The 14,719-nt window shown below is 38.1% G+C and overlaps 3 protein-coding genes across 3 annotated transcripts; 2 read left to right on the top strand and 1 right to left on the bottom strand.

Moving 5' to 3' along the window:
* Nucleotides 1–951: 951 nt before the first annotated feature.
* LOC110373533 (carboxypeptidase B) lies at nt 952–3,518 on the bottom strand. Its single transcript, XM_049841522.2, has 5 exons — nt 3,355–3,518; nt 2,916–3,125; nt 2,268–2,373; nt 1,733–2,044; nt 952–1,569 (listed from the first exon to the last, which is right to left on the bottom strand). Exons 1-5 carry the CDS (start codon nt 3,417–3,419, stop codon nt 973–975), a joined length of 1,290 nt encoding a protein of 429 aa, XP_049697479.2. The 5' UTR covers nt 3,420–3,518; the 3' UTR covers nt 952–972.
* Nucleotides 3,519–5,900: 2,382 nt separating this feature from the next.
* LOC126054785 (carboxypeptidase B-like) lies at nt 5,901–8,564 on the top strand. Its single transcript, XM_064039404.1, has 6 exons — nt 5,901–6,009; nt 6,213–6,422; nt 6,498–6,597; nt 6,756–6,878; nt 7,039–7,227; nt 7,908–8,564. The coding sequence occupies exons 1-6, from the start codon at nt 5,942–5,944 to the stop codon at nt 8,523–8,525; spliced, it is 1,308 nt and encodes a 435-aa protein (XP_063895474.1). The 5' UTR covers nt 5,901–5,941; the 3' UTR covers nt 8,526–8,564.
* Nucleotides 8,565–11,267: 2,703 nt separating this feature from the next.
* On the top strand, nt 11,268–13,838 carry LOC126054783 (carboxypeptidase B). The gene is made up of 6 exons (XM_049841511.2): nt 11,268–11,419; nt 11,623–11,832; nt 11,914–12,013; nt 12,171–12,293; nt 12,457–12,645; nt 13,188–13,838. The coding sequence occupies exons 1-6, from the start codon at nt 11,352–11,354 to the stop codon at nt 13,797–13,799; spliced, it is 1,302 nt and encodes a 433-aa protein (XP_049697468.2). The 5' UTR covers nt 11,268–11,351; the 3' UTR covers nt 13,800–13,838.
* Nucleotides 13,839–14,719: the final 881 nt, after the last annotated feature.

Raw genomic sequence — 14,719 nt, 5'->3', positions numbered from 1 at the left:
GTAACATTCAGTTCATTAAATTATATGTGTCGCAAAAGGGTTATCTGAAAAAGCGCCATCTATTGTGCTATGACAACTTTACCGTGATATTATGACAACAACACTTTATTTACAAATGTTTTAGTTAAAGATTTTAGATAGCACAATCGATATTTTTACATAAAGTTTCAAACTTATACCGCTAGATGGCGCTGTGCTTAAATTATTCATTGTAATGATAATGACAAATTGATGGAAAAGTTAAAGATATTATTTATGATAATTGATAGCCTAATGCGATTGATTTATAACTCTTCTGATTACACTGGATTAAAGGTGTAATTACACCTGTTCTTTAGCTATTATTCGATTGATAAGATATTTTCGTATAAACTGCTACTGTTTTGGATATCTATCGATCTATTGAATGTTGGTACTTCGACAAGTGTGGAGAAGACTGAAACTATTTAAACAACTATCACTGTGTTAGGAAGGTACACTGTTACCGCGTGATATGGCGCGGCAGGTGAAATCGCGGGAAATACCCGTGTAAAATGAAGAAAGATAACGTACCAATATATTAATATTTGAGTTGAGTAACTAGTTTTCTTCTAATTTCAAAGTTTTGCTTCTGTTCTAGGATCGGGACGTAAAATTTGGTATTAATTTATCTATACTAATAATATAGACTAAATAAAATCGTTTATTTTTTAAGTAGACCAAAGGCTGAATAATTTTTTCAATGCTGGAATGCTGCACTCCTTCCGAGTAACATAGGTTATATGATATCCCGGTAAGGGCAGTCGTTCCCACGAAACGTGAAAGAAACAGTGGGTAATTGCCTTGTTAAACAATAATATGAAATGGAATATTCCTCAGAACTTAATTGACTCATGATATCACTTTTCATTATTAGTGAAGTTAAATGCATGAAACAAACCTCACAATAATACTTGGAAATAAAACAAAAACTTTTTTATCAACTTAAATAATTTATTTTCTGAACAAATCACCAGCTCGTCTTGCACCAACAACAATACCTTCCCAGGTCTCACGGCAAACCTGTTCAATGTACTGAGGAGGCAGGTGGAAGCCGTCCCAACCCGATGAAAGACCAGGCAACTCATAAGTGTAAGACAGAGGCACTCCAATAGAATGGGCATAGTCTTCCGAAGATCCTGCGATATAATACCCAATCACAAGAGCGGAGTTACCAACAGTGTAAGGAGGAAAGTTAGGAAGGGCATTACTTTGAATAGCAGAAGCCATAGCGACGCCCACAGTGTGAAGACCAAGGGCATTCTGAGATAAGGAACCATCATGTCCCCATGGGTATAAGATCATGCTTCCGAAACTGTGCATGGTGAGGTAAAGAGCCATGCGTGCTAAATGTTCATGGAGGATGTCTCTGACGACTCTGGTTTCGACTTCGGAGAAGGCTGAAGTACCGGCGTAGATATCTGAGCATGGGCTGTTGCTGGTACCAATGGAGTTCCACACGAAATCGAAGTTTCGGTTGCCATCAGCTCCACGGCAGATCTGACTGAGTGGATTGCTAGAGGTTGAGCGAGTCTTGCGCCAAAATCTTTCCTAAAAATATATAAAATTTTGTTAATCTCAGGATCAAGACAAGTATGTTCGATGACGTGATGCCTTTCAAAGTTTATTTAATTCTCTCTAGATTACACAAAAAAATATACTCAATTCTTGTTAATTAGTAGATGTGATAAGAAGAAATACTACAGACACTTACGTTGGTAAAAGTGAATTTATAGCCATCAGGGTTGACAACAGGCAGAAGAATCCAGTCGAACTTCTCCAAAAGGTCGTTTTCAGTAACATCTTCAACCAGCTTATGAATGGCCCAAGTAACAGAGGGCGGTGAGATCCATTCTCTGGCGTGGATACCACCATCGATGAAGATGACGGGCTTGCTTTCGTCCTCAAAGTTAGTGGTGGAGATTTTGATGTACTTGATGGGACGACCTTCGAAAGATTCGGCAGCATTCACTACGGTAGCTACATCGGGGTATTTTTCTCCAATGTAGTCGAGGTACTCATCAATCTGCAAAAAACAAGTTTGGGTTTGACGAAAAAGATTTTAATCGAACTTGTATGTGTGCTTTAGGAGTATATGCCATCTGCACTAAACCGTACAAATACCTTATTCAAGAACGAATAAATTAATTCGGAGACTTCCGACGTGCACATTTTAACTTTAGCGCTGGGCGACTATGTAAACCATACATTTAACTCTGTGAGCATAAATTCTTTAGGAAAACACCTACCACTTCCAATTCCTGATAGTTATCGTAAGGTAGTTGGCGTCCAGCAGTTCTGGTGAATGAAGACATCCTCTGCATTTCGATGAGCTGGTCATCGAATTCAAGTTGCCTGAAACATTTCCACAACTTCATTTGTTTTCAATGTACGTAATTTTATAGTAAAACTGTTAATAATAATAAGCTTTGGCAGGCAGCAGGCAGAAATTGAATGTGTCATGCCGAGGATTGGCTTATAAACCACATTTTTGGGGAGGCCTATTCCACATTCAATGGTGAACCAATATAAGATTCTTAATACTGGTAATAACACAACGGTTTTAATTAATCGTAGTAAGTAATCCGGCAATATAAGCCATGTTGTTCGTTATCTTGAAGTGTCACTGCATTAATGAATTTCTAATTATGGCGTAACAATTAACTTTTAAATACAACCTAGTCAGTTTTAGTGGAGACAGAAGACACTTCAGCTATCTTTAAACCAGCTCAGTCTATTCTGGCAAAGACTGCAGAACCATTTCATCATCATCATCAGCCTATCGCAGTCCACTGCTGGACATAGGCCTCTCCAAGTGCACGCCACTGAGATCGATTTTCGGCTGCTCGCAGAACCATTTAAACTAATCTATTTTTTCCCTAAAAAATCATATTTACCTTTTGACATCGTCAGCATGGATCCTGTAAGTAATGCCTTCAGCTTCCATATCCTGGATAAATCCAGCTTGGTGTTGAGGTTCCACCAGGACTACGCCTTCCCGTGATTTAGTTGGGTGGCTGAGGAAGTCCAGCTCATATTTCTGGATAAGGGGCTCCAAAGCTTTCGCTTGAGCATCGGTAGCTACACCTACATAGTAGGATTTCCATCTGTGAATACGAAAAAGTAAATTAGACACTTCTCTTGCTTTTTGAGAATAAACTGCCGTAAGTACTGCAGTTGGAATTGGCCAATTAATTAATTACTCTTCTCTTACGGAACTAAAAATTGGTTTTAATTCTTTAATTTATGCTATTTTAATATTACAGAAGCCATTACAATTTGAACATGTCCAGACATGTTTACTTATTTTATCACAAACAAGTTAAACATACTGACCCGATATATCCTTCATGCTTAGCGTAAGCCACAGCACACAACGCCAGTACCAGCAGAAACTTCATCTTGATCAAACTCCTCACCACTCAGATGTACCGCATCATTTACTCTATTTTTATAAGTATTGGCACCCATAGATATGACCGGTAATCTTTTAGATAGCGTTTGTAAAGTACTGATAAAAAAATCTCTAAATTCTCAGCCAATAGAAGTGAAGTCTCGTGCGCCATGATACTAGTGGTATTGTATGACGATGCTTGGTTTATCAGCCTGTGATCATCTGCCTAGTCTTTTTCTAATATCTTTCTCTTCAAGCCTCGGCGCCAGACTTAGACTAGACAACCAAACGTCAAAACTTCTTGGATCAATGAACATGCTTCTACAGGTTGGAAAAATCATAAGTATGAAATATTTATAAGGACCAGATATGATAGACTTACAGGGTACATAATAAGTTATTCCAAACATTTTATTTGTCTCGATTCATATCCACACAATCAATTTTGAGATGCAGGTCCCTTAACACACAGGACACACACCACTACTACATACTACACACACACACACAGGACTAGAACATTTTTGATCTGTAACTGAACAACAAACTAACCAAATGAATGATCCTCCTATATAAATACCATTTCAAAATAGGTAAATACGAACTTTTAATTATCAGTCTTAATATTAAAACCAGACTTACTTTATCGACGCTATCTATATCCAGTATGAATTTAAATGATTAATTATAAATGTAATCCGTCTCGTCGTCACTATTGCACATATCGGCTGTTTTGTAGGCTATTTTTGAATAGATAATTATTTGTTGATCCTTTTCTACGTAATTTGATATGATTAGTCACGTTTTTAGAGTGGCCTACACTGGGTTGTACCATGGAGAACAAAATTAGGTACTAGCGGAGATGTCACAACGCAAAATCTGCAAAGAAAGTAGCGTGCCAAAATGCGAACATGGAAAAGATACCAGCTCGGCCCTCACACGCTTTCTATGGAAACCGCACGTTACTTGACCTGCAAGAAGGTGCTTTTTTTTGGGAGCGGGAAATCCTCATCGACTTCCTCCACCTGGGGAGAGGCGGAGGGGTGTGCCGGACTCTTACCGGCTCTTACCGGGTGCCGCGGGAATCCTGATTCTTCCGCAGCCCCACACTAGTGCTGGCCCTCGCACGGGAATCGTCTCTTGCACGGGGAAGTGAGGTGTCCGCGTACCCCGTGCATCGCCTCAGGGGTACAAACCGACACACACGCGCGCCACCGCCTCGGGTCCATTCATGGGGGGCGGAAGAGGGCGTTGTCCGCCCTTCTCCTGCTCCCGGTGCACCTTCTGCGGTCGGGGAAGGGAGTTGAAATCTCCATCTCCCGTTCCGCAGATGTGCCTGACCTATGTTCCTTGTGGCATCTCCGCTATCTTTCCTTCCTCCGTGGTATTGCCTAAATCAAAAATTGTGTGCACAGTTCTAAGCAGTAAAAGGAACTGACTAGAACCACGACGACCTCATGTGACAGTTTATCTACTAATTCGTGTCATTAACAGTAACATCACATAATAGATTAAATCTATAAGGAAAACGCCAATGAGGATTATGAACAGGAAAAAGTGTAATTGTTATCTATTCGTAGTAATTTAAATACGCACTAATTTTTTGTTCATTGAGCCTCTGGCCAAAGTTCGCTTCCACTGCAGTGATTTTCGAGCCTGACGCATAATATACTGTTTTTTCCTCATTCTCTCTAACTCACAGCCCAATGGCACAAACGAAGAGAGATTGAGCGCAGGACCTATGTTTGCGTATTCTCCCATGCACCAACTGCTAGACTTCCAGTTTTGAAAAAGGGACCGAAAGCAAAAAGTTTTAAAGGACACGTCATCACGTGTTTGTGTTGGAAAATAATCAGGTGACCTTCCAAGGTCTGACACAATGGACTCAATCCCATCTTTGTTCCTATCATCACTACTGGATCCTTTGTGTGCCTAAGCTTCCGTAACTCTTTCAAACAATCCTGCAAATCGTACAATAATACCTACATATCAATGATGTAAACAAATATGACTTGTAGGTATAATTTAAAAAAATATAAAAAAGTAAAAATAAAAAGGTAGGTATCATTAATAACGGTTAATGCAGATAAAGATCTATCACAGATTGTAATAGGAACTGCGACACAACCGTTATGCGTACCTATCAAACAACCTTTTTTCTTAACTTATGTACTTTTGTACTAAAATATTATTTAAAGGCTTTTTTTCTGCTTCGTAATGTTTCGAAAGTGAACCATGCTCATGCTCTGTTCTAAGACAATTTGCAGACGTGGGCTAGAAATCACAACACTTTGATAAATCTATCATCTCAACATCTCAAGATCTGCATCGGTGTTTATATTACAATATTTGGCGGTATACTTACTGAAAGAGTGCGACGAGGAGTACGACAGATTGTAATCGACAGGATTAGTGATATTAATTAAAATCTAATATCTTTATCAGACGCTCTTGTACATAAAATAAAAGGATTCCAGAAATTGTTGCTATTTTATTATAAAGTGGCTTAACTGTCACATCGTTTTAAGCATGAAATACTTATTAGTATTCTGTTTCTCTGTAGCCGGGGTACTGGCTAAACATGACATTTACGATGGGTAAGATCAATTTGGTTTCTACCTCATCTAAACTAATATATCTGTCGCCAATCCGGACATGTTTGGATGACATAGCCTTGTCTCTCAATATTCCATGTTAAACATAACAATTAGATTACGAATAAATAGTTTTCCTGATTTTTCGTTATAAACCATGACCATCCACAACATTTGATTCACACAAATCTTCACTTTATTTGCAGACACGCCGTTTATCAAGTAGATGTTGCCTCAATGGACCAAGTCAAACTGGTCCATGACTTCGAAAATGATTTGATGCTTGATGTCTGGTCTGATGCTGTACCCGGACGCCCTGGCAAAGTCCTCGTCCCCAAATTCAAGAGGGAAATATTTGAAAACTTCCTCAAACAGTCTGGAGTGCAATACAAACTCGAAGTTGAAAATATTAAAGAGTAAGCTTGAGAAGCTAAAATTGATGCAGATTGAAACAATGAAAAACAAACAAATAAACATAATTTCGATTTCAGACAGTTGGAATTGGAAGATCAACTCCTAGCCGCAGCTGCAGCTAAGAGCAACAGCACCAGATCGCGTCTGTCCTTTGACACAATTCACAATTATGAAGCGGTAAACAAAAGCTTTAATGTAAGCTTTTGTTTACCGCTGTATATTTGTTGCTGTATATTTTTTATAACATTCAAAAATTGTACAGGAGGACACACTTAGTTTAAACTTTAAAGAGGACATATCTATTCATAACAAGAATAATAAATATTATTTTACAGGTCGATGCTTACTTACAAGAGCTTGCAAAAGAATTCCCAAATGTTGTCACCGTTGTTGAAGGAGGAAAGAGTTTCGAAGGCAGATCCATCAAGTACCTCAGAATTTCTACCACCAACTTCCAGGTAAGATTCATTTTGAATCCTTAGAAATAATAATTTTATTGAAAAGCTTAATTTTAGCCTTTATTTCAAAGTTGACATCCAAAGCACGTTCAAAAGTAAATTCCAACTTGACAAAACCTTTTTTGTAAATTGGAAATTACATTAGTATTTTCCTTTCTAGGATGCCAGCAAGCCCGTGGTTATGATGCAGTCTCTCCTCCGCAGTCGTGAATGGGTGACCCTCCCTGCGACTCTCTACGCCATCCAAAAACTTGTCATTGATGTCACAGAATCTGACCTGATCAACAATATCGATTGGATCATCTTGCCTGTAGCCAATCCTGATGGTTATGTTCACACTTTTAACGGTGTAAGTATTCATTCTTAGAGATTTTTTTTTCTGGTTTTAATTTTTGGGTTAAGTAGGTATTAGGATGATATTTGTGTCTTTGATAGTTCTCATTGCAATATAATAATGTTTGTCTTGCCTAACTCTTTAATTTGAATGAATCATCCTCCTGTAAATCGCAATTGTATTTGGGGTTGGCGCAGCATGTTTTTTCCTTTCATACTTTGCTATCTGCCGTCATCTCCCAAGTAACATCCTTTCTAATCACATCCAATTTCACACAATCCATGCATCGTTACTTCGGTCGTCCTCTTCCCCTATACCCGTCCACTTCATGCTCATCACCATCACTCATGGCTTTTACGACACCCACGGGAGAGAGATGGGGAGGTGCTATTCTGATCCGGGACCGTCACGGAGACTATAATCTGAATGACATGATTAAAAAGTAATTTAAAGTTATTAACTACCAATGAAACACGTGCCTGAAGAAGAAGTAGGCAGACAATTAATTACCACCATGTTTTGTAGATATACCTACTACTGAAAGATTATTTTATTATTGGAACACAACATGCAATTTTGTGACGTCAATAAAGAAGCATTTGCTAAATTGAAGCCCTCTTCAATTAAAATAAAAATCTCACCATCGCACTTTTTCTTTCTTTTGTGTATATGTATCTATGTTTTGAATATTCCAGGGCCGTCTCTGGAGTAAGAACCGCGCCACCGGCTACATGATCGCCAACTTTTGCATGGGAGTAGACCTCAACAGTAACTTCGACGTGAACTGGGGCACAGCGTCCAGCTCCAACGTTTGCTCTGATACCTTCCACGGCAGAAGCGCCTTCTCCGAACCCGAAACCTGCGTCATCAGGGACATCATCGCCGAACATCGCAACCGAATGTCCTTATTCCTTGACATTCATAGCTTTGGCAGCATGATCTTGTACGGTTACGGCAACGGTGTTCTCCCCTCCAATGCTTTGCTTCTTCACTTACTCGGAGTCCAAATGGCCCAAGCTATCGACCAGGTCAAATGGTCTACCAACAAGGACTATATTGTTGGTAATAGCTTCCATGTGCTGGATGCTGCGTCTGGTATTGCTAGTGACTACGCCATGCAAGCTGCTGCCCCATTCTCGTACACCTATGTACTGCCTGCTAATAGAAACAACAGTAGTTGGTTATTAGAAGGATTCCTTGTAGACCCTCATTTTATTGAACAAGCTGGCTTTGAGACTTGGGAAGGTATTAAGCTTGGTGCCAGAGCTGCGGCCGCTGCTGCTAAAGAATTGAAGAAAGTCAGTGCTGTTTAAGATTATTTTATACTAATTAAATTATTTTTAATACTGCAATTTTGTGGTTTTCTTCGACACCATTTAGGTTTTTAATGTTGTTCCCATTGAGTTTACAAATCATCGCACCAGATATTACTTGATCGCACTCTACAGTCCATTATGACCCGATTCTATGCCGTAGGCAGAAGCTCGTCATTCGTGACATTTCTTCGTTGAATATTCATCATTATCATTCATACCCAGACGATTATAGACTTTACTTACGTCATTTTTGTGTTGAATAAATACAATTTGGATTAAGGTCTTGTAATTTTTAATATTTTCATCATCATCAATAGTCTCGTTATCTCAACGAGACTATTGATGATATGTTTTGAAATTTTCATTAATTTGTGTTCCAATCAATAAAATGACACACTTCACGGACATAACTTTCCCATGTTATCTGTAACAGATACAGTCCGCGCGGAACTAGTTGGTCGACTAGTTGGTTAAACTCAAAACTCAAAAACATTCAAATTAGTCAGAACAAAAGACAGCCCCCAAAACGCCCGCCCTTCACCACTTCCTATGTGTTTTGGCAGGGGAGGAGAAGTGGCGCAACAAACTCCCCAGCAACACAAGTCTGTATGTTCATCATCATCATCATACCATAAGATACACACATTTCACTAAACACTTTACACTTTACAATAACTTTAGGTACTACAACGCTAGGCAATAGCACTAGGTATACTAGACGTGACGTAAGACAGTTCCATGACGACTCAACGAAGACTCCACGAACACTCAATGAAGACTGAGCTCCCCGGTCGCCACGCTGACCGCCACGACTCTGCCAAGCGCGCCAAAATGTTGTTTCACCGAAAACGCCACCAGAGGGAGCGCTTGCGTCTCATTTAGTGTACTAATGACCATCTCCGAGATATTAAATTAGGATCTTAGTAAAATAATAAGGGATATAATGTGTAGTTTGAAAATAAAAGCTTATAATAGATAATTATCAAGTATTTCTCTGTGTTTCCAGAACCAAATGTTGTTTTTAAAATTGAATGCATTTTGAATATTTTTGATGCTGTATATTTGAAGCTATTAATATCCCTGTGTTTTGTTTTTCGGTATAATAAGTTTATTTTTTAGTTGAGATCTAGCATTCAAGTTATCAGGGCCGTCTTAACCTATGGTGCAGGGGTGCGAATAACCCGGGCGCCGCAGGGGCGCCGCGGGACGCCCCGAAACCAGGAAATTTCGAAAAAATTACACCCGTTTGATAAGGAAGTTCCACATTGTATCATGATACTGACAAAAAAAGTCGCCTTCGTTTTGTTTGATTGATCATTTTGATTATTTTTCACTTTTAACATTCTCCATCTAAGCGGAAAAATTCTCGCTCGCTACGCTCGCAGTTAAATGAAAATTTGTGTACTTTATTTCTGATTGTTTATTATTTTTATTGACGCACCGAATCAACGAACACAAATGGCACTCGCTCTAGACACGGTTTCTTTTTATTTGTACATAATTCCCAGTTTAATTTGTGAGTCCTCAAACAAATAATTTTAAAAAGTTTGCGCTCGCTACGCTCGCGGCTACTTTTTGCTTTACAATGTCCTTAGACATGTACTTTTGTGTGGTAGGCTCAAAAACTTCGCGCTAGCTTCGCTCGCGCAATATTATATGTATTACCTTGATAACTTCATAAGTCAAATGTAGCAAAAAAAAATATTTATGATATGGAGTCCTCAAAAACAAAACAGTTTGCGTTTCCGACTGCTTGTTACTTTACAGCGCTTTTTAAAACTTATTAACTTTTTGTGTCCCAAAATTAAAAAATTTGCGCGCTCGCTTCGCTCGCGCTTTTGCATTGCTCTGTCTCAACTTTCATAACTTAAACCTGGCCAACAGTTTGAGCCTACAATGATTAGGAAACATTTTTAGTCGTTTACCTTACAAAAAAGTGATTTTCGTTCGAACGTTCTTACTTATATTCCTTGTAACTACACTGAGTACTTCGATCAATTTGTACTAGGTACTCAAAATCTTTCAATAGATAGGTGGCGTTTGGGTGATGATTGCATCCGGGCGCTACATGAGCTAGAGACGGCCCTGCAAGTTATGCGCATCGGCGCACCAAAATAGTTTATTGTATAGGTATGATGGACGTTTATCAGTGATAGCCCTATGTATGAAACCTAATAAATACACGTGACGTCTTGATTCCATATTAAGCAATCCTTTTGCATTTATGATAGAAGATATGTGAGACCTTCTTGGTACTCTGTAGCAAAACCGAATACAACCGAATACCGAAGCTAGCTAGTAGCTAGCTAGCTAAAATTGCGTGCGCGTCATCTATAGAGCGATATTTAGTTAGCTAGCTAGTAGCAAGCTACGTGCAGTTAGGAACCCTCCCCTCACCCCCGTCGCCACCTATAGCGCAGCCAACTACTTCCGCGCGCACTATAGTTGACGCGCACGCAATATTTTTGTTCCACTTTTTTACACCATCTGTCATATTGTACTTCATGATTTTTTCATTCGAATGTTGTCATCAACAGGGATATTTATCAAAAGCGTAATTGCTTTTTTATACCTACTACAACTATCTTGATCAAACTTTGAAAAGTAAATAATTACATTTTCTCCTTAATATATAAATAATCTAGGATAATGATTTAGTAGCCGTAATCAATTGCGAAGTGCGACAGATTGCAATCGGCAGGATTAGCGATATTCAATAAAATCTAATGTCTTTATCAGATTCTATTGAACATAAAATGAAAGGATTCGTGAATTTGTTATTATTTGATTATAAAGTGACTCAATTGTCACATCGTTTTAACCATGAAATACTTATCAGTATTATGTTTGTTTGTGGCCGGAGTGCTGGCTAAACATGAAATTTACGATGGGTAAGATCAATTTGGTTTTTACCTCATCTATACTAATATATCTGACTCCAATCCGGACACTTTCGGATGACATAGCCTTGTCTCTCAATATTCCTTGTTAAACTTAAAAACTAGATTATGAATAAATAGTTTTCCTGATTTTTCGTAATAAACCATGACCATCCACAACATTTGATTCACACAAATCTTCAATATATTTTCAGACACGCCGTTTATCAAGTAGATGTTACCTCAATGGACCAAGTCAAACTGGTCCATGACTTCGAAAATGATTTGATGCTCGATGTCTGGTCTGATGCTGTACCCGGACGCCCTGGCAAAGTCCTCGTCCCCAAATTCAAGAGGGCAATATTTGAAAACTTCCTCAAACAGTCTGGAGTGCAATACAAACTCGAAGTTGAAAATATTAAAGAGTAAGCTTGAGAAGCTAACATTGATGCAGATTGAAACAATGGTAATGAAAAACAAACAAATAAACATAATTTCGATTTCAGACAGCTGGAATTGGAAGATCAACTCCTAGCCGCAGCTGCAGCTAAGAGCAACAGCACCAGATCGCGTCTGTCCTTTGACAAAATCCACAATTATGAAGAGGTAAACAAAAGCTTACTTTATTGCTGTATATTTTTCATAACATTCCGACTTAAGAAAAAAAGGAGTCAAACATAAATTATACAGGAGGACACACTTAGTTTAAACTTTAAAGAGGACATACCTATTCATAACAAGAATACTTAACGTTATTTTACAGGTCGATGCTTACTTACAAGAGCTTGCAAAAGAATTCCCAAACGTTGTCACCGTTGTTGAAGGAGGAAAGAGTTTCGAAGGCAGATCCATAAAGTACCTCAGAATTTCTACCACCAACTTCCAGGTAAGAATCATTTCGAATCCTTAGAAAATTAATAATTTTACCAAAAATCTTAATTTAAGCCTTCATTGTAAAGTTGAAATCCAAAGCACGTTCAAAACTAAATTCCAACTTGACAAAACCTTTTTTGTAAATTGTAAATTACATTAGTATTTTCCTTTTCTAGGATGCCAGCAAGCCGGTGGTCATGATGCAGTCTCTCCTCCACAGTCGTGAATGGGTGACCCTCCCTGCGACTCTCTACGCAATCCACAAACTTGTCATTGATGTCACAGAATCTGACCTGATCAACAATATCGATTGGATCATCTTGCCTGTAGCCAATCCTGATGGTTATGTTCACACTTTTGACGGTGTAAGTATATTGTATATTTTATTCTGAACAAAAATACATTTGTGTCGAATACAGGATTAAGACAACTTATACTAATGGTACATAAAAACAATGGTAATCAATAAAAGTCGAGCCAGTCAATAATGAAAATAAAGTAAATAATAAAGAATTCATTTTTATAGTGTTTCTTTCTTACTGGTTTTAATTTTTAGGTTAAATGTATATTAGGATGATATTTGAGTCAATGATATTTAATTACTACATGCATAGTTGCACAGTTGTGTCTTTGATAGTTCTCATTGCAATTTATCTAATCATAATATTTGTCTTCCCTAACTATATGATGTGAATGACATGATAAAATTAGAAATTAAAGTTATTGTCTACAATAAAACTTTACTAATAATCTTTATATTATTATTGGCACACAACATGCAATTTTGTGACGTAATAACTTGTAATTAAACAAGCATTTGCTAAATTGAAGCCCTCTACCATAAAAAAGTCACTCTCGCACTTTTTCTTCCTTTTGTGTATATTTATCTATGTTTTGCATATTCCAGGACCGTTTCTGGAGAAAGAACCGCGCCACCGGCTACATGATATTCAACTATTGCATCGGAGTAGACCTCAACAGGAACTTCGACGTGAGTTGGGGCACAGAGTCCAGCTATAACGTTTGCTCTGAAATCTTCCACGGCAGACGAGCCTTCTCCGAACCCGAATCCTCCGTCATCAGGGACATCATCGCCGAACATCGCAACCGAATGGCCTTATTCCTTGACATTCATAGTTATGGCAGCATAATCTTGTACGGTTATGGAAGTGGTGTTCTCCCCTCCAATGCTTTGCAGGTCCACTTACTCGGAGTCCAAATGGCCCAAGCTATCGACAGGGTCAAATGGTCTACCAACAAGGACTATATTGTTGGTAATACCTTCCATGCTATGTATGCTGCATCAGGTAGTGCTAGTGACTACGCCATGCAAGCTGCTGCCCCATTCTCGTACACCTATGAACTTCCTGCTTATAGAAACGATGATGGGTTAGAAGGATTTCTTGTAGACCCTGATTTTATTGAACAAGCTGGCTTTGAGACTTGGGAAGGTATTAAAGCTGGTGCTCGAGCTGCGGCCGCTGCTGCTAAAGAATTGAAGAAAGTCAATACTGCTTAAGATTATTTTATAGTGATTAAATTATTTCTGACACTGCAATTTTGTGGTTTTCTTCGACACCATTAAGGTTTTTAATGTTGTTCCCAGTGATTTTACAAATCATAGCAGCAGGTATTACTTGACCGCACTCTACATTCCACTTTGACCCGATTGTATGTAGTACAGAATGTGAATTTAGATGCCGTAGGCAGAAGCTTGTCATTCGTGACATTTCGTCGAAGAATATTCATCATACCCAGATTATACACTATAATTGCGTCATTTTTGTGTTGAATAAGTACAATTTGGATTAAGGTCTTGTAATTTTTTATATTTTCATCATCATCAATAGTTTCGTTATCTACTTGGAAACGATACTATTAATGATATGTTTTGATTTTTTCTATTAATTTGTGTTCCAATCAATAAAATGACACACATCACGTTTTGACAACTTTCCCATTTTATCTATAGTCCGCGTGGAAGTAGTTGGCCGCGCCTCGGGTTGCGTGAAAAAATTGAGTAATCAATAAATGAACGAAAAATAAGGAGTATAATGTTTAGTTTGAAAATACAGCTTATAATATATATTTATTAAGTATTTTTCTGTTTTTCCAAAACCAAACGTTTACACTTGCTTTTAAAATTGAATGCGTTTTGAATATTTCTTAAAAGTGGGGGAATATTATTCCATATTTTTGATGGTGCATATTTGAAGCTATTTATATCCCTGTATTCTGTGTTTCGATATATTAATATATTTTTTTAAAATTTAGATGTAGTATTTAAGTTATGAGCATCGGTGCACCAAAATAGTTTATTGTATAGGTATGATGGACGTTTATCAGCGATTACCCTATGTATGAAACCCAATAAATGCACATGGCGTCTTGATTCCATATAAAGCAATCCTTTTGCATTTATGATAGAATATTATGTGA

The sequence above is a fragment of the Helicoverpa armigera genome, chromosome 19 (assembly GCF_030705265.1).
Source record: "Helicoverpa armigera isolate CAAS_96S chromosome 19, ASM3070526v1, whole genome shotgun sequence".
NCBI classification, from domain to species: Eukaryota; Metazoa; Arthropoda; class Insecta; order Lepidoptera; family Noctuidae; genus Helicoverpa; species Helicoverpa armigera.
Note: the sequence above shows the minus strand (reverse complement) of the source record. Positions and strands in the feature narration are given on the sequence as shown.